General features: G+C 42.7%; 1 protein-coding gene across 3 annotated transcripts in view; it reads right to left on the bottom strand.

Annotated features, from left to right (window-relative positions):
* LOC121535058 (cAMP-specific 3',5'-cyclic phosphodiesterase 4D-like) overlaps window positions 1-22,213 on the bottom strand; it is a 68,412-nt gene that overhangs the window by 5,242 nt on the left and 40,957 nt on the right. For 2 of the 3 annotated variants that reach the window (XM_045206244.1, XM_045206246.1), the window contains exons 3-12: window positions 21,508-21,549; window positions 20,857-20,893; window positions 19,953-20,026; window positions 18,279-18,325; window positions 17,610-17,722; window positions 2,897-2,990; window positions 2,418-2,602; window positions 2,150-2,248; window positions 1,792-1,956; window positions 1,520-1,619 (exon numbers count right to left, since the gene is read on the bottom strand). In XM_045206244.1, coding sequence (XP_045062179.1) covers window positions 1,520-1,619; window positions 1,792-1,956; window positions 2,150-2,248; window positions 2,418-2,602; window positions 2,897-2,990; window positions 17,610-17,722; window positions 18,279-18,325; window positions 19,953-20,026; window positions 20,857-20,893; window positions 21,508-21,549 — 956 coding nt within the window. The remainder of the gene's footprint in view (window positions 1-1,519; window positions 1,620-1,791; window positions 1,957-2,149; window positions 2,249-2,417; window positions 2,603-2,896; window positions 2,991-17,609; window positions 17,723-18,278; window positions 18,326-19,952; window positions 20,027-20,856; window positions 20,894-21,507; window positions 21,550-22,213) is intronic. The other variant, XM_045206245.1, reaches the window with a different exon arrangement.

Genomic DNA, 22,213 nt, shown 5'->3' with positions numbered 1-22,213 from the left:
ATGCATACTTTTAAATTATATTATGTGAGCTAAACCTAAAAATGAAAAAAATATTAAAACATTTTCGTTAAAGTAGAACTACTAATGTTACTGTCCCCACTACAACAACTAAATACTTAAATACATGTAATTTTGTCCTTGAAACATTTAATTGAAATACTGTAGAATTCCATTCATTCCTATGAAGGACTGCTCCTACTGGGGAGTGCCAATATGGCCGACCGGTGGCTTCAAAGCCTCTCAATGACCAATACATAGCATCCGCAATCTAGGGTTTACATTATATACATAATTGGGCCCAACCCATCACCCCACTGATAGCTCCTGATTCAATTATTTTGCCATCTATCCCTTTCTTGTATGACTGTATTCAACATAAATATGTTTTGATTTAGAATGATTGTTTCAACAATTTCCTATTGAAATACACTTAGATAACCATAATGTAATCTGAATTCAGTGTCATTGGGGAAAAAACATGCTTATCATTGCAGCATTCCATGGTCAACATTATTTCCAATAAGCATCAATGATGTCAAAAGCATGAAGACTCCTTTATTGGCAAGGTGGACAGGCGTACAGTAACAGTAAACGCTTAGAAACCCGTAGTAAACAGTTGTGTTTGGATTGTCAAGACTGCAGACAAGTGTTCTGGAACCAGTTTTCCAAAAGTTGAATTTAGCCTTGAGATGCTTTTGGGAAACCGGGACCTGGTCAGGAGAGAAACATAGGAACAGCGTGTCTGAAACTCAGAGGGATCTCCTACTCTACTGATGTTATCCAGAAAATTAATGGCAGACATATTGAAACTAAAACATTTGGTTGAGTACTGTAGTTGAAATCTGTCCCATTTTTTCTCCCAAAGCTCGGAAGGTAGCTACAAATAAATAAGCAGCCCCCGACAAAGTGTATAGTTCTTCATTTCTTCATATTTTTGCTTTTTTTAATGGCAGACATATGGAAACTAAAACAACCTTGAGAGGAACTAGGATCCGAGGGGTGGCCAGTCCATTTCTGGCTGTGCAGGGTTGAGATTATAAGAGTACGTGGCCATTAAGGCCAGATCGTTCTTCAAGATGTTCAAAAGTTCATAGATGACCATAAGGGTCAAATAGTAATCACAGTGGTTATAGAGGGTGCAACAAGTCAGTACCTCAGGAGTAAATGTCAGTTGGCTTTTCATATCTGAGTATTCAGAGGTCGAGAGAGCAGGTGCGGTAATATGACAGTAATATGTTCCCAATGGTTCAGTTGGTTGGAGCATGATGGTGTCAGTTTAGGCCAGTGTTTTGGGTTCAATTACTGCATATGCCACATACAATGAATGAATGGGTTAATTGTAAGAGGCTTTGGACAGATATAAGCGCACACACACAAAGATAGATATTCTACAGCAGGGGTCTCAAACTGGCGGACTGTGGGCCAGATGCGGCCCGTGAATTGATTTAATGTGGACACAAAACCACAAAGGATTCCAAGATTTGAAACATCTCCATCCTAGTGCCCCATATGAACTCACTGGTGTTGATGAGGAATTGGTTGGACACCCCCGGGTGGTCCACATCATGTATAGCACTGGCAAACAGAGCAGCCAGGATCTCCAAGTCAGTGAACACAGCCTGCAGAGATGAGAGAAACACATGAATGTTTAATGCAGGTAAATACTGTATGTGTGTGAGAATGTGTGTTGTACTCATGCATAGATGTAACAACAACAGGGGACATTGACATTTGTAATACAAATATATTGTAAAAAAAAATTAACTAAAAAGTTGTATTGTATTGACGTACCTCCAGGGCGGGGGTGGAGAGAAGGACGTGGGTGGACTGGACCACGTCTGCAGCGTGGATGTTGTTGTGGTAGGCCACGTCGTGGTGGTAGTGGTCCTCCAGGGTCATCATGAAGGTGATGAAGGTGTCTGCAGGGATCTTGAAGGACTTCAGCAGCTCTCGCTCCTATGGAGGAAACGTAGAAGGGGGGAGAAAACTAAATTTACATTATTAGAGAGAGACTACTTTATTAGAGATCCCTTTATTTAGAGAAACTTCATTTTCATCATAAGAAACACACTTTTTATCCTTCAAGACAACAGTAACATCATCTAAGTTTCCCAAACAGTATCTTTGTGGATGCAGAAGGATGACATACCTGGAAAATGGAATACATCGCCACCGTCAGTGGACGATTCCCAGAATATTCAGATATTTTGAAATTATCCATGCCCCATCGGTTTATATCTTCCAACTCCTGCCAGATGGAAAAACATTTCAGTTAGAAAAAACAACAGATCCTTTAACCCTAAAACATGCTGGGGACGATTAGATCCTAAAAGTGACTAAACTTGTGACAGAACATAACCTTAAAAGTGAGGTAGGTTCTAGTTATATCATCAGAAAAGAAGGGTTGTGTAGACTACTTTGGCAAGGAGGGTCTCCTGACTGGAAGGGACCCCGAAGCGGGGGATGCTGGAGGGTGCCACACTGGGGATGAGGATAGGCTTCTTCACTCCCACAATCTGAGACATGGGGCGCTTCTTCTTGTCCATCTTCTCCTTCTTCTCCTTGGTGGGCGGAGACATGATCTCCATGTCATGTTGCTTTTCTGTGGTACAGACAGACAGAGAGGATTATTACACATTGACATTACACAGAAATGGTTGTCTATTGAAACTAGGCCTGGTGACACTTTACATTGAGTTGAAGTTGCACGGATATCATGTAGTTACATGGAATTATATTGTATTGGTGTAATGACATGTCACTATGTCACATGTCACATTAGTAACTATTAGGTTCACATTACAGGTCTCTATTAATACAGTAAGTCAGTCAGGAGAGAGCAAGAGAGAGAGAGAGTGAGAGAGAGAGAGAGAGAGAGAGAGAGAGAGAGAGGTACCGAGGAAGGTGTTGGAGATGAACTCGGACACCTGGTTCCCTGATCTGCTGGTCTCTGATAGCTGAGTGAGCTCTCTGTTCAGCATCCTCTTGAACTGGGGAGACAAACAACAACAACACACTGCATCACTCTGACTGTAACAATATACTTTCTACTATAGACAGTGGGCATACACATGATAGGCACATGTACACTGTGAGACATTTAGTAGTATGCAGTAAATTATGTGTTCACAGCATCTTTATTCTGGTCAATTGCTGTCCAAAGATAGCTGAAATAATACACTCTTATAAAAAAGGTGGTATCTAGAACCTAAAATTGTTGTCCGGCTTTCCCCATAGGAGAACCCTTTGAAGAACCCTTTTTGGTTCCATAAGAACTCCTTCCACAGAGGGTTCTACCTGGAACCAAAAATGATTCTCCTATGGGGACACCCAAAGAACCCTTTTGGAACCCTGTAGTGCAATAATAGCACTTCACATACAGTAGTAACCTTTTCTGAGTCTGTCCTTCTGCAAGACTATGTAGCTGGCATTGAAACGTTTCTACTGAAGTGGATGAGAATAACAGCATTGTCTTTCTGAGATGCAGGGTCCTCTTCTCTATAAATATACACTATATATACAAAAGTATGTGGACACTGAAATTAGTAGATTCGGCTATTTCAGCCACACCGTTGCTGAAAGGTGGATAAGATTGAGCACATAGCCATGCAATCTCCACAGACAAACTGTGGCAGTAGACTGGCCTTACTGAAGAGCTCAGTGACTTTCAACGTGGCACCGTTATAGGATGCCACCTTTCCAACAAGTCAGTTCGTCAAATTTCTGCCCTGCTAGAGCTGCCCCGGTCAACTGTAAGTGCTGTTATTGTGAAGTGGAAATGTCTAGGAGCAACAACGGCTCAGCCGCGAAGTGGTAAGCCACACAAGCTCACAGAACGGGACCGGCGAGTGCTGAAGCGCATAGCGTGTAAAAATCATCTGTCCTCGGTTGCAACACTCACTACCGAGTTCCAAACTGCCCCTGGAAGCAAAGTCAGCACAAGAACTGTTCGTCGGGAGCTTCATGAAATGGGTTTCCATGGCCGAGCTGCCACAAGCCTAAGATGACCATGTGCAATGCCAAGCACCGGCTGGAGTGGTGTTTAGCTCGCCTTCATTGGACTCTAGAGCAGTGGAAACAAATTCTTTGGAGTGATGAATAACGCTTCACCATCTGGGTTTGGCGGATGCCAGGAGAACGCTACTTGCCCGAATGCATAGTGCCAACTGTAAAGTTTGGTGGAGGAGGAATAATGGTCTGAGACTGTTTTTCATGGTTCGGGCTAGGCACTTTAGTTCCAGTGAAGGGAAATCTTAACTCTACAGCATACAATGACATTCTAGACGATTCTATGCTTCCAATTTTGTGGCAACAGTTTGGGGAAGGCACTTTCCTGTTTCAGCATGACAATGCCCCCGTGCACAAAACAAGGTCCATAGAGAAATGGTTTGTCGAGATCGATGTGGAAGAACTTGACTGGCCTGCACAGCGCCCTGACCTCAACCCCATCAAACGGGATGAATTGGAACGGCGACTGCGAGCCAGGCCTAATCGCCCAACATCAGTGCCGACCTCACTAATGCTCTTCCAACAGTGGAAAGCCTTCCCAGAAGAGTGGAGGCTGTTACAGCAGCAAAGGGGGGACCAACTCCATATTAATGCCCATGATTTTGGAATGAGATGTTCGATGAGCAGGTGTCCACATACTTTTTATACCTCAAAGTCTATTCAAGAACGTTTTGGGGAAACGTACAAACCGTTCCGCAACGTAGCAAACATTCAAGCGAACTGAATGCACCTCAGTATGTAGGAGATCTAGTTTCTCTAGGTTGCTCAGCAAGCGTAAACAGTCTTGATTGGTACTCCGGACTGCCAGTCATCATCTAGCTCTACTATGAGCACACTACTGTATCTCATATCTGGAGTGTAAACAGAGGGTCAAGTGAGACTAAAGCAATGCAAAATGACAAGAATGAGAGTGTGTGCATATGGATGCACCATAAGACAATTTACAACACTGAGTTGCACCGATAGTATTGTTTCATGTGCTTCACTCATAGTGGCTAGAGTACAGGCTGGCTAGAATATCGGCATTAGGAGGAGCTTGCAAAGGAGGCTGAGTAGAGAACTCTTCCTTCATATGTGCAGAAGATGATACAATGATGTATTATATAATCATCATACACAAGGATAATAGATATCCCCCTCTCTGAAACATCAACAGTCTGCTCTGAAGACGCATACCCACACATACACACACAGATATACAGTACCGGTCAAAAGTTTGGACATACCTACTCAATCCAGGGTTTTTCTTGATTTTTACTATTTGCTAGATTGTAGAATAATAGTGAAGACATCCACACTATGAAATAACACATATGGAATCATGTAGTAACCAAAAAAAGTGTTAAACAAATCTAAATATATTTTATATTTTAAATTCTTCAAAGTACCCACCCTTTGCCTTGATGACAGCTTTGCACACTCATGGCATTTTCTCAACCAGCTTCATGAGGTAGTCACCTGGAATCCATTTCAATTAACAGGTGTGCCTTGTTAAAAGTTGAATTTGTGGAATTTCTTTCCTTCTTAATGCATTTGAGTCAATCAGTGTTGTGACAGGGTAGGGGTGGAATACAGAAGATAGCCCTATTTGGTAAAATACTTAGTCCATATTATGGCAAGAACAGCTCAACTAAGCAAAGAGACACGACAGTCAATCATTACTTTAAGACATGAACGTCAGTCAATCCAGAACATTTCAAGAATTTTGAAAGTTTCTTCAAGTTCAGTCGCAAAAACCATCAAGCGCTATGATGAAACTGGCTCTCATGAGGACCGCCACAGGAAAGGAAGACCCAGAGTTACCTCTGCTGCAGAGGATAAGTTCATTAGAGTTACCAGCCTCAGAAATTGCAGCCCAAATAAATGCTTCACAGAGTTCAAGTAACAGACACATCTCAACATCAACTGTTCAGAGGAGACTGTGTGAATCAGGCCTTCATGGTCGAAATTACTGCAAAGAAACCACTACTAAAGGACACCAATAAGAAGAAGAGACTTGCTTGGGCCAAGAAACATGAGAAATGGACATTAGACTGGTGGAAATCTGTCCATATTTGAGATTTTTGGTTCCAAATGCTGTGTCTTTGTGAGACGCAGAGTAGGTGAACGGATGATCTCTGCATGTGTGGTTCCCACCGTGAAGCATGGAGGAGGAGGTGTGATGGTGCTTTGCTGGTGACACTGTCAGTGATTAATTTAGAATTCAAGGCACACTTAACCAGCATGGCTACCACAGCATTCTGCAGCGATACGCCATCCCATCTGGTTTGCACTTAGTGGGACTATAATCTGTTTTCAACAGGACAATGACCCAACACACCTCTAAGCTGTTTAAGGGCTATTTGACTAAGTAGGAGAGTGATTGAGTGCTGCATCAGATGACCTGGCCTCCACAATCACCCGACCTCAACCCAATTGAGATGGTTTGGGATGAGTTGGACCGCAGAGTGAAGGATAAACAGCCAACAAGTGCTCAGCATTTGTGGGAAAACCTTCAATACTTTTGGAAAAGCATTCCAGGTGAAGCTGGTGGACAGAATGCCAAGAGTGTGCAAAGCTGTCATCAAGGCAAAGGGTGGCAACTTTGAAGAATCTAAAATATAAAATAGATTTTGATTTGTTTAACACTTTTTTGGTTACTACATGATTCCATACGTGTTATTTCATAGTTTTGATGTCTTCACTATTATTCTACAATGTAGAAAATATTAAAAATAAAGAAAAACCCTGGAATGAGTAGATGTGTCCAAACTTTTGACCGGTATTGTATATCAAATCAAATCAAATCAAATTGTATTTGTCACATACACGTGTTTAGCAGATGTTATAGCGGGTGTTTAGCGAAATGCTTGTGCTTGTAGCTCCGACAGTGCAGTAATATCTAACAAGTAATAACTAACAATTTCACAACATATACCCAATGCACTAGTAAGGAATGGAATTTAAGAATATATACATATATGGACAAGCAATGACAGAGCGGCATGGACTAAGATACAGTAAAATATTATAGAATAGAATACAGTATATACATATGAGATGAGTAGTGCAAGATATGTAAACATTATTAAAGTGACTAGTGTTCCATTTCTTAAAGTGGCCAGTGATTTCAATAGGCAGCAGCAGCCTCTAATGTGATAGTGATGGCTATTTAACAGTCTGATGTCCTTGAGATAGAAGCTGTTTTTCATTCTCTCGGTCCCAGCTTTGATGCACCTGTACTGACCTCGCCTTCTGGATGTTAGCGGGGTGAACAGGCAGTGGCTCAGGTGGTTGATGTCCTTGTTTATCTTTTTAGCCTTCCTGTGACATCGGGTGCTGTATGTGTCTTGGAGAGTGGGTAGTTTGCCCCCGGTAATGCGTTCGGCAGACCGCACCACCCTCTGGAGAGCCCTGCGGTTGTGTGCGGTGAAGTTGCCGTACCAGGCGGTGATACAGCCCGACAGGATGCTCTCAATTGTGCATCTGTAAAAGTTTGTGAGGAGTTTAGGTGCCACGCCAAATTTCTTCAGCCTCCTGAGGTTGAAGAGGCTCTGTTGCGCCTTCTTCACCACACTGTCTGCGTGGGTGGACCATTTCAGTTTGTCGGTGATGTGTACGCCAAGGAACTTGAAGCTTTCCACCTTCTCCACTGCGGTCCCGTCGATGTGGATGGGGGGTGCACCCTCTGCTGTTTCCTGAAGTCCACGATCATCTCCTTTGTTTTGTTGACGTTGAGTGAGAGGTTATTTTCCTGGCACCACACTCCCAGAGCCCTCACCTCCTCCCTGTAGGCGGTCTCGTCATTGTTGGTAATCAAGCCTACTACTGTTGTGTCGTCTGCAAACTTAATGAGTTGGAGGCGTGCTTGGCCACGCAGTAATGGGTGAACAGGGAGTACAGGAGGGGGCTGAGCACGCAACCTTGTGGGGCCCCAGTGTTGAGGATCAGCAAAGTGGAGATGTTGTTTCCTACCTTCACCACCTGGGGGCGGCCTTTCAGGAAGTCCAGGACCCAGTTGCACAGGGCGGGGTTCAGACCCAGGGCCTCAAACTTAATGATGAGCTTGGAGGGTACTATGGTGTTGAATGCTGAGCTATAGTCAATGAACAGCATTCTTACATAGGTATTCCTCTTGTCCAGATGGGATAGGGCAGTGTGCAGTGTGATGGCGATTGCATCGTCTGTGGACCTATTGGGGCGGTAAGCAAATTGAAGTGGGTCTAGGGTGACAGGTAAGGTAGAGAAAATGTAGAGTAGTATACTTGGAAGCAGGCCGCTCCGAGTGCCTCTCCTCCGCCGGCGATGTTTTGGGTCAGCCGCTAAATCAGTTCAGTTGCCCTGGGGAGAGCAAACAAAGGATCTGCTTCGGGAAAGTCGTATTCCTGGTCGTAATGCTGGTGAGTTACCACCGCTCTGATATCCAATAGTTTTCCCCGGCTGTATGTAATGATACAAAACAGTTTCTGAGCTAATAATGTAAAAAAAATATATATAAAAAAAAAAATACGTTTCCTAAGAGCTAGTCGCGAGGCCGTCATCTTCGTCGGCGCCAGAATGACAGTGAGCTCCAAAAGTATTGGGACAGTGACGCATTTTTGTTCTTTTGACTCTGTACTCTGGATTTGAAAGGATACAATGACTATGCTGTTAATTTGAGGGTATTTTCATCCATATCGGGTAAACCGTTTAGAAATTACAGCACTTTTTGTTTACAGTGGCTTGCAAAAGTATTCACCCCCGTTGGCATTTTTCCTATTTTGTTGCCTTACAACCTGGAATTAAAATGGATTTTTGGGGGGTTTGTATCATTTCATTTACAAAACATGCCTACCACTTTGAAGATGCAAAATATTTATTTTTGTGAAACAAACTAGAAATAAGACAAATAAACTGAAAACTTGAGCGTGCATAACTATGCGGTATGCTTAGGGTCATTGTCCTGCTGGAAGGTGAACCTCCGTCCCAGTCTCAAATCTCTGGAAGACTGAAACAGGTTTCCCTCAAGAATTTCCCTGTATTTAGCGCCATCCATCATTCCTTCAATTCTGACCAGTTTCCCAGTCCCTGCCGATGGAAAAACATCCCCACAGCATGATGCTGCCATCACCATGCTTCACTGTGGGGATGGTGTTCTCGGGGGGATGAGAGGTGTTGGGTTTGCTCCAGACATAGTGTTTTCCTTGATGGCCAAAAAGCTCAATTTTAGTCTCATCTGACCAGAGTACATTCTTCCATATTTTTGGGGAGTCTCCCACATGCCTTTTGGCGAACACCAAACGTGTTTGCTTATTTTTTTCTTTAAGCAATGTTTTTTTTCTGGCTACTCTTCCGTAAAGCCCAGTTCTGAAGAGTGTATGGCTTAAAGTGGTTCTATGGACAGATACTCCAATCTCCGCTGTGGAGCTTTGCAGCTCCTTCAGGGTTATCTTTGGTCTCTTTGTTGCCTCTCTGATTAATGCCCTCCTTGCCTGGTCTGTGAGTTTTGGTGGGCGGCCCTCTCTTGGCAGGTTTGTTGTGGTGCCATATTCTTTCCATTTTTTAATAATGGATTTAATGGTGCTCAAAGTTTTGGATATTTTTTTATAACCCAACCCTGATCTGTACTTCTCCACAACTTTGTCCCTGACCTGTTTGGAGAGCTTCTTGGTCTTCATGGTGCTGCTTGCTTGGTGGTGCCCCTTGCTTAGTGGTGTTGCAGACTCTGGGGCCTTTCAGAACAGGTGTATATATACTGAGATCATGTGACAGATCATGTGACACTTAGATTGCACACAGGTGGACTTTATTTAACTAATTATGTGACTTCTGAAGGTAATTGGCTGCACCAGATCTTATTTAGGGGCTTCATAGGTAAGGTGAATACATATGCACGCACCACTTGCACGCACCACTTTTCCGTTATTTTTGTTTTAGGATTTTCATTTCACTTCACCAATTTTGACTATTTAAATTACAGGTTGTAATGCAACAAAATAGGAAAAACGCCAAGGGGGATGAATACTTTTGCAAGGCGCTGTACATAGTCCCCCCATTTTGTATTGTGTCATTTTGGAGTCACTTTTATTGCAAATAAGATTAGAATATGTTTCTAAACACTTCTACACTAATATGGATGCTTCCATGATGAGTGAGAAAGTTACAGACTCACAAATATCATACCCCCAAGACATGCTCTTACCATTACAATAACAGGGGAGGTTAGCATTTTCTTTTTTTTTGGGGGGGAGAGTATGATATTTGTGCATCTGTAACATTCTCACTCATCTTTATTCACGATTCATTCAGGACTATCTGTAATCATGGTAGCGTCCACATTAATGTAGAAGTGTTCAAAATATTCTTATTTACAATTAAAATGAATCCAAAATGACACAATTCATTATTTACCATTCATTTCTATTGGGCATACTTTTGACTACTTTAATACGCATTTAAGTGAATTTGTCCCAATACCTTTGGTCCCCTAAAATGGAGGGACTATGTACAAAAAGTGCTGTAATTTCTAAACAGTTCACCCGATATGGATGAAAATACCCTCAAATTAAAGCTGACAGTTTTCACTTTAACTTCATAGTCATTGTATCATTTCAAATCCAAAGTGCTGGAGTACAGAGCAAAAACAACAACAAAATTGTCACTGTCCCAATACTTTTGTAGCTCACTTTATATGGGTCATTCTACAGAAGTGGTGCAAATTGGGGGTTGGAAAAAATTCCCATTTGTATACTATTTTTCCCAAACTTTCAGCACACGTCTTCCGACATATGTCAGGTAGACATATAGAGTATAAACAATGCCTTTGTACTGTATTAATTTAACAATATGTTTGCTATTGCCTTGGATAAAATTAGAACATATCATGATGTAAATAAATGTTTGGAGACTGTTTTTTAAAATAGCGTTTTTGGGATGGGACTGCAATTTGCACCACTTCTGTAGAATCACCCATATGTGACACACGTACACATACTTCTTGCACACAAAGATGAATGGACACATCTGCATGCACATACATGAATGGACTTCATGGACTCACTCATACGCTCATGCATTCCTGGATACACACACACACACACACACACACATACACATACCCACACACACATGCTGCAAAGACAGCATCACTTCCCAACTAACTGCAAAGAACTCTGCAAACAAGGGCACCTGTACTACACATTAATTCACCGAGCAACACGTGCATCCCATCCCAGCCCATCTTACCTGAATGTACATCCTCGACACAAAAAACAAGTAATTGACTTCGGGCATCTCAGCACCAAATAAAGCATGGGGTGGAAAGAAATGAATGAAAGAGCAGAGTCCTTCCTGTAGCTAATGTACTCAGTTTACGGTCATTAGTACTGTATAAGCCGGGCACACTCCGTGCTCCTGTCCTGCTTGCCTGAACACCTCAATTCCACTGCTAGCAGACAGTCCACACACGGTGCAATGGAAAGCTTTTATCCACACACTACGGGAATGGGCGAAGATAAGAGTTTGCTCCCAGGAGGAAGCGTGAAAGCCAGGCTGAGGATGCAGGGTGAGGGGAGCAACTCCTGCCTCTCCCTCAGCAGCTCTATTCTGCCTGCTCTGTGTGTAAATTCCCAACTCCAACCCCCCTCCCATATGCCCAAAGGAAGGAGCCGATCGGTGGCCTGCTGCATCAGAGGCTGGGACAGGGGGACGGAGCTCATTGGCCCACGGTAGAGGAGAGTAGGTGGGGACTTGTTGGGTTGGAGGCGGGGGGTTGAGGCTGCACCATGTGCACCAAATTTGAAGATTATTTGAGGGAGCCCGATGCCTTGAATGGCTGAGGTATTTCATTCAAATATATGTGAACGCATGAATACATTGCTATTACTGACATGATGACGATGATGCTATGAGGAAAGAGAAAATCCTCATAGGAAAATGGGAGAATAGGATGATTTGGCATGATATGGAACATACTGTATCATTATCCTATTATAAATGTAAAAAACACAAACATTTGCAGAAAGCAGAATAGAAAATACATTATTTTAGAAGATAGAAGAAGAGATTTTCAGAAATCCATTGCACATTATACACAAACGCAACAATTTCAAAGATTTTACTGAGTTACAGTTCAAATAAGGAAATCAGTCAATTGAAATAAATAAATTAGGCCCTAATCTATGGATTTCACATGACTGGGTATACAGATATGCATCTGTTGGTCACAGATACCTTAAAAAAAAAGTAGGGTGCGTGGATCAGAAAAGCAGTCAGTATCTGGTGTGACCACCATTTGCCTCATGCAGCGAGACACATCTCCTTCGCATAGAGATGATCATGCTGTTGATTGTGGCCTGTGGAATGTTGTCCCACTCTTCTTCAATGGCTGTGCGAAGTTGCTGGATATTGGTGGAAACTGGAACATGCTGTCGTACACGTCGATCCAGAGCATCCCAAACATGCTCAATGGGTGACATGTCTGGTGAGTATGTAGGCCATGGAAGAACTGGGACATATTAATCTTCATTGTGACATGGGGCCGTGCATTATCATGCTGAAACAGGAGGTGATGGCAGCGGATGAATGGCATGACAATGGGCCTCAGGATCTTGTCACCGTATCAAATTGCCATCGATAAAATGCAATTGTGTTCATTGTCTGTAGCTTATGCCTGCCCATAACAACCCCACCGCCACCATGGCGTACTCTGTTCACAATGTTGACATCAGCAAACCGCTCGCCCACAAAAGGCCATACACGCTGTCTGCCATCTGCCCAGTGCAGTTGAAACCGGGATTCATCCGTGAAGAGCACACTTCTCCAGCGTGCCAGTGGCCAGTGAAGGTGAGCATTTGCCCACTGAAGTCGGTTACGACGCCGAACTGCAGTCAGGTCAAGGCCCTGGTGAGGATGACGAGCACACAGATGAGCTTCCCTGAGATGGTTTCTGACAGTCCTTTGGTTGTGCAAACCCTCAGTTTCATCAGCTGTCAGGGTGGCTTGTTTCAGACCATCCCGCAGGTGAAGAAGCCAGATGTGGAGGTCCTGGGCTGGGCTGACGTGGTTTCGTGTGGTCTGCAGTTGTGAGGCCAGTTGGATGTACTGCCAAATTCTCTAAAACAACGTTGGAGGTGGCTTATGGTAGAGATTCAATTTTCTGGCCACAGCTCTGGTGGACATTCCTGAAGTCAGCATGCCAATTACATGCTCCCTCAAAACTTGAGACATCTGTGGCATTGTGTTGTGTGACAAAACTGCACATTTTAGAGAGGCCTTTTATTTTCCCCAGCACCTGCGTAATGGTCATGCTGTTTAATCATCTTCTTGATATGCCACACCTGTCAGGTGGATGGATTATCTTGGCAAATGAGAAATACTCACTAACAGGGATGTAAGCTTTTTGTGCGTATATGGAACATTTCTGGGATCTTTTATTTCAGCTCATGAAACATGGGACCAACATTTTACATGTTGCATTTATATTTTTGTTCAGTATATTTCTTGATACAATACAATGTGGTGAAGATGGTAAACATACAAAGTTGGTCAAATAGACCATACAAAGATGTACGGCAAAGGGTGAAATATTCATAAAGAGAAACATACTTTTTTTATAGGAAAAATCAAGTGATACAGAAAAACCACTGAGCCCTCCCCTGCGAGGTTGTTGTGCTAGCATGGATGATACTGACTCTACTTTTTCATTACACTAATCTGCAGCAATGAGGGGTGCAGCACATGAAACACAGCAACACGTGTGTGACTGGCATGAGTGTGGTGTGTGCATCCAGGCAGGGTGGATGTGGTGTGTGCTGGGTGGATGTGGTGTGTGCTGGGTGGATGTGGTGTGTGCTGGGTGGATGTGGTGTGTGTCCTGGGTGGATGTGGTGTGTGTGCAGGGTGGATGTGGTGTGTGCAGGGTGGATGTGGTGTGTGCTGGGTGGATGTGGTGTGTGCTGGGTGGATGTGGTGTGTGTGCTGGGTGGATGTGGTGTGTGTGCTGGGTGGATGTGGTGAGTGCTGGGTGGATGTGGTGTGTGCAGGGTGGATGTGGTGTGTGCTGGGTGGATGTGGTGTGTGTGCTGGGTGGATGTGGTGTGTGTGCTGGGTGGATGTGGTGTGTGTGCTGGGTGGATGTGGTGAGTGCTGGGTGGATGTGGTGTGTGCAGGGTGGATGTGGTGAGTGCTGGGTGGATGTGGTGTGTGCAGGGTGGATGTGGTGAGTGCTGGGTGGATGTGGTGTGTGCAGGGTGGATGTGGTGAGTGCTGGGTGGATGTGGTGTGTGCAGGGTGGATGTGGTGAGTGCTGGGTGGATGTGGTGTGTGCAGGGTGGATGTGGTGAGTGCTGGGTGGATGTGGTGTGTGCAGGGTGGATGTGGTGAGTGCTGGGTGGATGTGGTGTGTGCAGGGTGGATGTGGTGAGTGCTGGGTGGATGTGGTGTGTGCAGGGTGGATGTGGTGTGTGTGCTGGGTGGATGTGGTGTGTGTGCTGGGTGGATGTGGTGTGTGCAGGGTGGATGTGGTGTGTGCAGGGTGGATGTGGTGAGTGCTGGGTGGATGTGGTGTGTGCAGGGTGGATGTGGTGTGTGCTGGGTGGATGTGTGTGTACCCAGCGCACAACTATCTTATTGACTCGACAATCAGCTGGTTGTTGCTTATTTATAAATTATTTATAAATGTATTGTTAGCTGAAGTTCGTGTTGCCTATTTAAAGATGATTTATTAAATCATTATTTATTGAAGTTCTTGTCTCTCGTCATCATTGAACCGCTGCTAGCTAGCTACAGTAAATGCCAATGATTTGATTAGCATAGCAATGTGGAATTAATGGAAATGAACGACTGGGTCAAAATATGAGAATAGAATAAACGACCAGCCTGTTTGGTTAGCAACTTCAGAACCTCAGAAACAACTGGCTTTTGCCCAGACTGCATCGTCTGGTGGAAGGATGAAATAAAACTAATTCACTAATTAAAATAACGTTTTTAATGAAAGCATGTCGTTAATCTTTTTTGAAATATGTTGTTAACCTTAGCTTCGCCTCGGGCCTAAGAACAGCCCTTAGTCAGGAGTTATCGCACAATAATCCCAGGGCTCTCATGCCTTATTGCGTAATGATCTAAACTGGAACAATTTTAAATACATTTAATGCAATTAAATACACAAAAATTTATGCACGCATGACTGTAAGTCGCTTTGGATAAAAGCGTCTGCTAAATGGCATATTATTATTATTATTATTATTATTATTATTATTATTATTATATTATGTAAACTTTATAAGTGTCTTATTAGCATTTAAGTGTATTAAATACATGTACACTTATCTAAATTGGGACACATTTTAGTACTTAAGTACATTCTTAGTATATTAGATAAAGTGGAAAACGAATATTCTTTGAATACACTTGAGGTACTTTTTATGTATATTTTTCATAAATAAGAAGTATACAAAAATTCAAATTCAGTATAAATGTAAGTTTGATGTGGTTGACCAATCAATGTCATTATATTATTATAATTCTAGCATGATCAATTCAATGCTATTTGAATTAGAATTCCTGTATATTATACTTCTACTCATTAACCATATTGGCTATTGTAACTAGCCATGTAAAGGTTACCTTGATTGAACAAGGCATCCTCTCAGCCAATGTTACAACAGGCTATTTACAAGCATTTGTGGATGGAGTGGCAATTTGAAAGTATATTTTTGGTAATTGTGCGCCAGTGGCAATTGACACTTTCGTTGTTCACATTATAGTGATAAATTAATATTATAAAAAATGTGTAATGTGCAATGTGTTATTAAAAGTACAATATTATTCAGTTGGAAAATGATAATCAAAACAATTTTATAAGCTAAATATGAGGAACAACGTCATATTATTAATCAACACTTCACCTGTAGAAAAGGATGCTGGGTAATATGCAATTTTCTTTGCGTATACTTTATAGAAAGAATACTTTCTTGAGATATGAAAAAATATACTCTTAGGAAGGATGTTCTTCAGCTATGCATGTTCCCTTATGTGGAAAAAACTATCATTATCATTGTCAACTTTCTCTTTCTCTTCACTCTTCTGAACCGAAATTCAGAAAGTACTTTGAAACTCATTAATGGCATTGAAACTATACTTATAGCGTACTTGATCACTCACGAGCAGAGTTTCTAAAACACAAAAAAACATTGAATTTACAGTACACTTTTAATATGTGTATTGAAGTGTAATGATAGTGAACATATAGTATACTTAAAGACTGAAAAACAATCAATTTAAAATGCACTTTTAATATGTATATTGAAGTAAAATTATATTAGGGAGTATATTTATAGAATACTTAAAGAAATAATAGAAAATACATCTCGTATTTGAAGTATATTATATTAATTTGTAGTTTATTTAAGTATACTTGTAATATATTTGGTTCTGTTATGTAGATTACTAATGAATCATTATGTGATCTTGCGAGACATTGATTCAGCTTTGCTCTAACTTTATTAAATTAGCACCATTGTGAGACGTGGCGGAGCGACTCTCCAGTGCACTCCGGCAGCACTAACCCCTGGTCTGGAAGAAGGAGGAGTGGAGAGAGAGGGATGAGGATGGATGGATGGTTGGTTGGGGGAGGAGATGAGGGATGAGGATGGATGGATGGTTGGTTGGGGAGGAGATGAGGGATGAGGATGGATGGATGGTTGGGGAGGAGATGAGGGATGAGGATGGATGGATGGTTGGGGAGGAGGTGAGGGATGAGGATGGATGGATGGTTGGGGAGGAGATGAGGGATGAGGATGGATGGATGGTTGGGGAGGAGATGAGGGATGAGGATGGATGGATGGTTGGGGAGGAGATGAGGGATGCCGTTTCATCCACAGATCCCACGCCCTCATTAAAAATGTTCTACACATGAGATACTGAGAGTTGGGGGAAGGGTGTAGGTCTGGCAGTGCATGCATGCAACCATCCCATTCATTCATGGAATGAGCTTTCAAACGTCAGAAGGGATTGGAGATTTCTTTCATATTTCCTAATCGCTGATGGAATTCATCGTATTAGTGGCCTTTCACATTTGCTCAGTCAGGATCAGCACGAAATACATTTGCAGAGAGACACGGTCACTGGATCTTCATAAAGCGAAGATGATTCTCACTCACTGGTGGGCCTAGAGCTGTTGGGCTATTGTACCTTGTTTAAGTCCATCATAGTGAATGAACTCAAACTGAACGAAATCTTGATGTAAGACATTAGTAGCTTCAACCTTACCATTGAAGTCAAGGGTACAAGTGAGTCATGAAAGCACCCAGGGTTATGATTGTGTGTGTGTGTTTGGTTTTACTGTTCTTGTGGGGACCAGAAGTCCTCACAAGGATGGTAAAACAAAGACAATTCAGCGGGGATATTTCTCCGGTCCCCATAAGGAAAAAGGCTATTTTAGGCTTAGGGGTTAGGTTTAGGGTTAGGGTTACAATTAGAGTTAGGGGTTAAGGGTTAGGAGTTAGGGTTAGAGGTTTGGGGTTAGGGTTAGGTTAAGGGTTTGATTCAGGGTTAGGGGATAGGGAAAATAGTATTTTGAATGGGAATCAGTTGTTTGATCCCCACAAGGATAGTAAATGAAACGTGTGTGTGTGTGACTGTACCTTGTTGGAGGCCATCTCGCTGACAGAGTGGCGTGTCTTCAGGGTCTCCAGCTGCTCCAGACACCAGTCCAGCTCATCCAGAGTCTCCACGGCCAGCTGCTGGAGCGGCTCCTCTGTCACACCCACACAAGGACGACACACAACGAGATGAGCCCACGATTCAATGTTCTTTTAAAGTTCAACGTTCATTCAAGAATCAATTATTCAATCTAGAATTTTGTCCAATGACGCAAGTCCCCTTTGCAGTTTCTATGGATGGTTATATCATCAGATTTATTTAATCAATCAAACAAAGATGGATAACCTAGGAGGCAACCTTGTTAAGATCTCGCCAACTTTTGTAAAGCAGAACAAACTCAACCAATCAAATCAAATCAAATGTTATTTGCCACATGTGCCGAATACAACAGGTGTAGACCTTACAGTGAAATGCTTACTTACAAGCCCTTAACCAACAATGCAGTTTTTACGAAAATAAATACAAGTGTTAAGTAAAAAATAGATAAGTAAAAATTAAAAACAGTAAATAATTAAAGAGCAGCAGTAAAATACAATAACAGTAGGGAGGCTATATACAGGGGGTACTGGTACAGAGTCAATGTGCGGGGGCACCGGTTAGTCAAGGTAATTGAGGTAATATGTACAATCACACACTTCAAAAACACTCACCTGCTAAGGTTGTCTTGCACATGGATGGTGGGTTACTGCCAGTTCTCCTATGGACACAGACATCCCCGTTTGAGTAAAGTTTATATATATATATATATATATATATATACACTGCTCAAAAAAATAAAGGGAACACTTAAACAACACAATGTAACTCCAAGTCAATCACACTTCTGTGAAATCAAACTGTCCACTTAGGAAGCAACACTGATTGACAATAAATGTCACATGCTGTTGTGCAAATGGAATAGACAACAGGTGGAAATTATAGGCAATTAGCAAGACACCTCCAATAAAGGACTGGTTTTGCAGTTGGTGACCACAGACCACTTCTCAGTTCCTATGCTTCCTGGCTGATGTTTTGGTCACTTTTGAATGCTGGCGGTGCTTTCACTCTAGTGGTAGCATGAGACGGAGTCTACAACCCACACAAGTGGCTCAGGTAGTGCAGCTCATCCAGGATGGCACATCAATGCGAGCTGTGGCAAGAAGGTTTGCTGTGTCTGTCAGCGTAGTGTCCAGAGCATGGAGGCGCTACCAGGAGACAGGCCAGTACATCAGGAGACGTGGAGGAGGCCGTAGGAGGGCAACAACCCAGCAGCAGGACTGCTACCTCCGCCTTTGTGCAAGGAGGAGCAGGAGGAGCACTGCCAGAGCCCTGCAAGGACGTTTGGCATTTGCCAGAGAACACCAAGATTGGCAAATTCGCCACTGGCGCCCTGTGCTCTTCACAGATGAAAGCAGGTTCACACTGAGCACATGTGACAGACGTGACAGAGTCTGGAGACGCCGTGGAGAACGTTCTGCTGCCTGTAACATCCTCCAGCATGACCGGTTTGGCGGTGGGTCAGTCATGGTGTGGGGTGGCATTTCTTTGGGGGGCCGCGCAGCCCTCCATGTGCTCGCCAGAGGTAGCCTGACTGCCATTAGGTACAGAGATGAGATCCTCAGACCCCTTGTGAGACCATATGCTGGTGCGGTTGGCCCTGGGTTCCTCCTAATGCAAGACAATGCTAGACCTCATGTGGCTGGAGTGTGTCAGCAGTTCCTGCAAGAGGAAGGCATTGATGCTATGGACTGGCCCGCCTGTTCCCCAGACCTGAATCCAATTGAGCACATCTGGGACATCATGTCTCGCTCCATCCACCAACGCCACGTTGCACCACAGACTGTCCAGGAGTTGGCGGATGCTTTAGTCCAGGTCTGGGAGGAGATCCCTCAGGAGACCATCCGCCACCTCATCAGGAGCATGCCCAGGCGTTGTAGGGGAGGTCATACAGGCACATGGAGGCCACACACACTACTGAGCCTCATTTTGACTTGTTTTAAGGACATTACATCAAAGTTGGATCAGCCTGTAGTGTGGTTTTCCACTTTAATTTTGAGGGTGACTCCAAATCCAGACCTCCATGGGTTGATAAATTTGATTTCCATTGATAATTTTTGTGTGATTTTGTTGTCAGCACATTCAACTATGTAAAGAAAAAAGTATTTAATAAGATTATTTCATTCATTCAGATCTAGGATGTGTTATTTTAGTGTTCCCTTTATTTTTTGAGCAGTGTATATATATATATGTATATCTACTTTGTATCTCCTGTTCACTTCATCGTTATAGTCAATGGCTTTGGGGGACATACGAGTTTGGGTATGAGAGGTGTAGATTGAACTTACTTGCTGGGTTGACGATCTTGCTGATGGGTCAAAACGGCAAAGTTGCTTCTTACCGTCCTCAAACTGGCAAGTACCTGCAAGAAGGGCCAAGATAAATAGAGTACGTCATCTCTACTGCCTCATTGTGATAGTTGAGGTCCTTCATGTATGAATAAAAACACTAGATTAGTGGGACTCATATTTGAGTGTTTGTATCCTCTCAAATTTGCTGTTGAATGTAAGTTACCTAAATTGTTTGTGTAAACTATTTTAGTCAGAATGCCAAAAGCTACACTACATGACCAAAAGTATGTGGACACCTGCTTGTCGAACATCTCATTCCAAAATTATGGTCATTAATATTATAAGTCAGCAGCCATATCGAGGAATGCCGTATTGGATTCCTAGCTTGTTCAGTAAAGTGAGTCCAGCTGTGACGCACTTCTCCCGTCACAGGCCCGGCTGCCGTGATGCACCAGCCACATTCCAAAGGCTGTTTCGGTGGTCCTCTCTACTAGTATCACCGGTACCTAGTGACAGCTGTGACTTCACTGGGCCAATGGCAACAATCTATTTATAGGTATTCTTTTGTTAAAAGTCTTAGTTACTCAGGGTTAGTCAGTGTTCAGTAAGATGTATTAGTAATTTCCTTGTCGTGTTGGTGTGCTTAATGAAGGTGTAGCTACATTCCATTCCATATATCTATTTTTAAGTATTTTGTATGTTTATTGGCTAGAGAGAGATAGAGGTAAAAGGTAGACTGCTGAAAGAGCAGTCGGCAGGATTTGAACCTATGCTAGCAGCAATACACTGGTCATGAACTCCAGAGGCAGCAGCCTAGACCACTAGACCACCGCAGGTCATTTGCTAAACTATTTGTTCGGCTGAGAAACACAGGAAAGGGCAGAATATTTCCAAAACCAACCTGTGCAAATGGTGTCACAATCATGTCTTCTCCATGTCTACAATGAAGAAAACGGAACAAAATGAGGTTACATCCAGATATTGGTTTAGGCTCTGGTCTTGATGTTTTTAAAGTACAGTAATGGAATCAGTGAAAAAGTTAAACAAATTGCAACCATTTAGTGTGCATAAAATATTTAGGTTAATAAATCCAACATAACTACTGTGGTACAAATGACTACTGTGCACATTACTCATTTGTAATAATCATAATTATTAATCAAGACAGTTGATCAGTGTCTGAAATAACACTACAACAACCTGCAGACTGATATTAAAGCAAAGAAAACACAACAGAAAAAGGTAGACCAGGCTAGGTGAAATGTAGGTCAATCAAAGGATGCCATGCACTGTACATTTTATGAACCGTGAGGTAGGGAGAAATTAAAGTGTAACTGGTAAAGTTACAGGGCTGAGGAGTTAGGCTAAGGTATTTTCTTCACATGCAAAACAAAAAAGGCTTTCTCGGGGGTCACAGGAAAAACCTAGGGGAGGGCTAAAGTTTTAGTCACTGGTGCCATGGGGAGGGGAAAATGGCTCTGAAACCTGCAATGGAGAATGCAGGACAGGCCTTTGAGGGAACCTAGTCAGTGTTTTGTCAAGTTCTTCTCACCGAGACAACCAGTTGACTTCCCAGTGCTTCAAGCTTTCTTCCCTTTAAAAACAGAGGCAAGAGTTGGTGACCTGCAACCGATTAATCACAAACTAAGGTGTTCAGACACGTGGAAACTGGCTTAGGCTGACATAGGCTGGAAAAACAAACAGCAAAAGAAGAAGAAAAAAACAAGAAAGTGCCACATTTTTTCAACTTTGTCTATGTCTAATCCTACCGAAGCAGAGTTGACATGCAAGCGTGCTGGGATGGAAAGAACAGCTGGTTGCAGTAATAGGGGCTTTCAAACTGGAGGACGGTAGATTTTCCAAACCCGCAGAGCAATATGGTTTAATATAGCATTTTGTGCTAATAAAACTGTGCTACATAAAAAAAGCACAATGAAGTGCTTAAGATACAGTCTACTTAGTAGGCTCTTCACAGGATAACTTAAGGGACCACACAAACTACTGTAGTATAAGGGAAAGCTTTCAAAATGGCCTAACGTGTTCCTCATGCTTTGCGATTGGAATTCCCTTTTGGAAAGCGATCCAAGAAATGACTTGCTTTCCACATATGATTTTATCTGTTCCACAAAACCATATCTGTATATAACCTTGGACATTACAACAACTCTTTGCCTTGTAGTGGAGACCTTGTAACATCATGGCCTACAGTGAGACATCTCTGCCATGACGCTTCCCAATGGATATGAGAGGAAGGTGAA

This window comes from Coregonus clupeaformis, chromosome 21, assembly GCF_020615455.1.
Source record: "Coregonus clupeaformis isolate EN_2021a chromosome 21, ASM2061545v1, whole genome shotgun sequence".
Classification (NCBI taxonomy): domain Eukaryota; kingdom Metazoa; phylum Chordata; class Actinopteri; order Salmoniformes; family Salmonidae; genus Coregonus; species Coregonus clupeaformis.
This window is presented reverse-complemented; position numbering and strand designations above follow the sequence as displayed.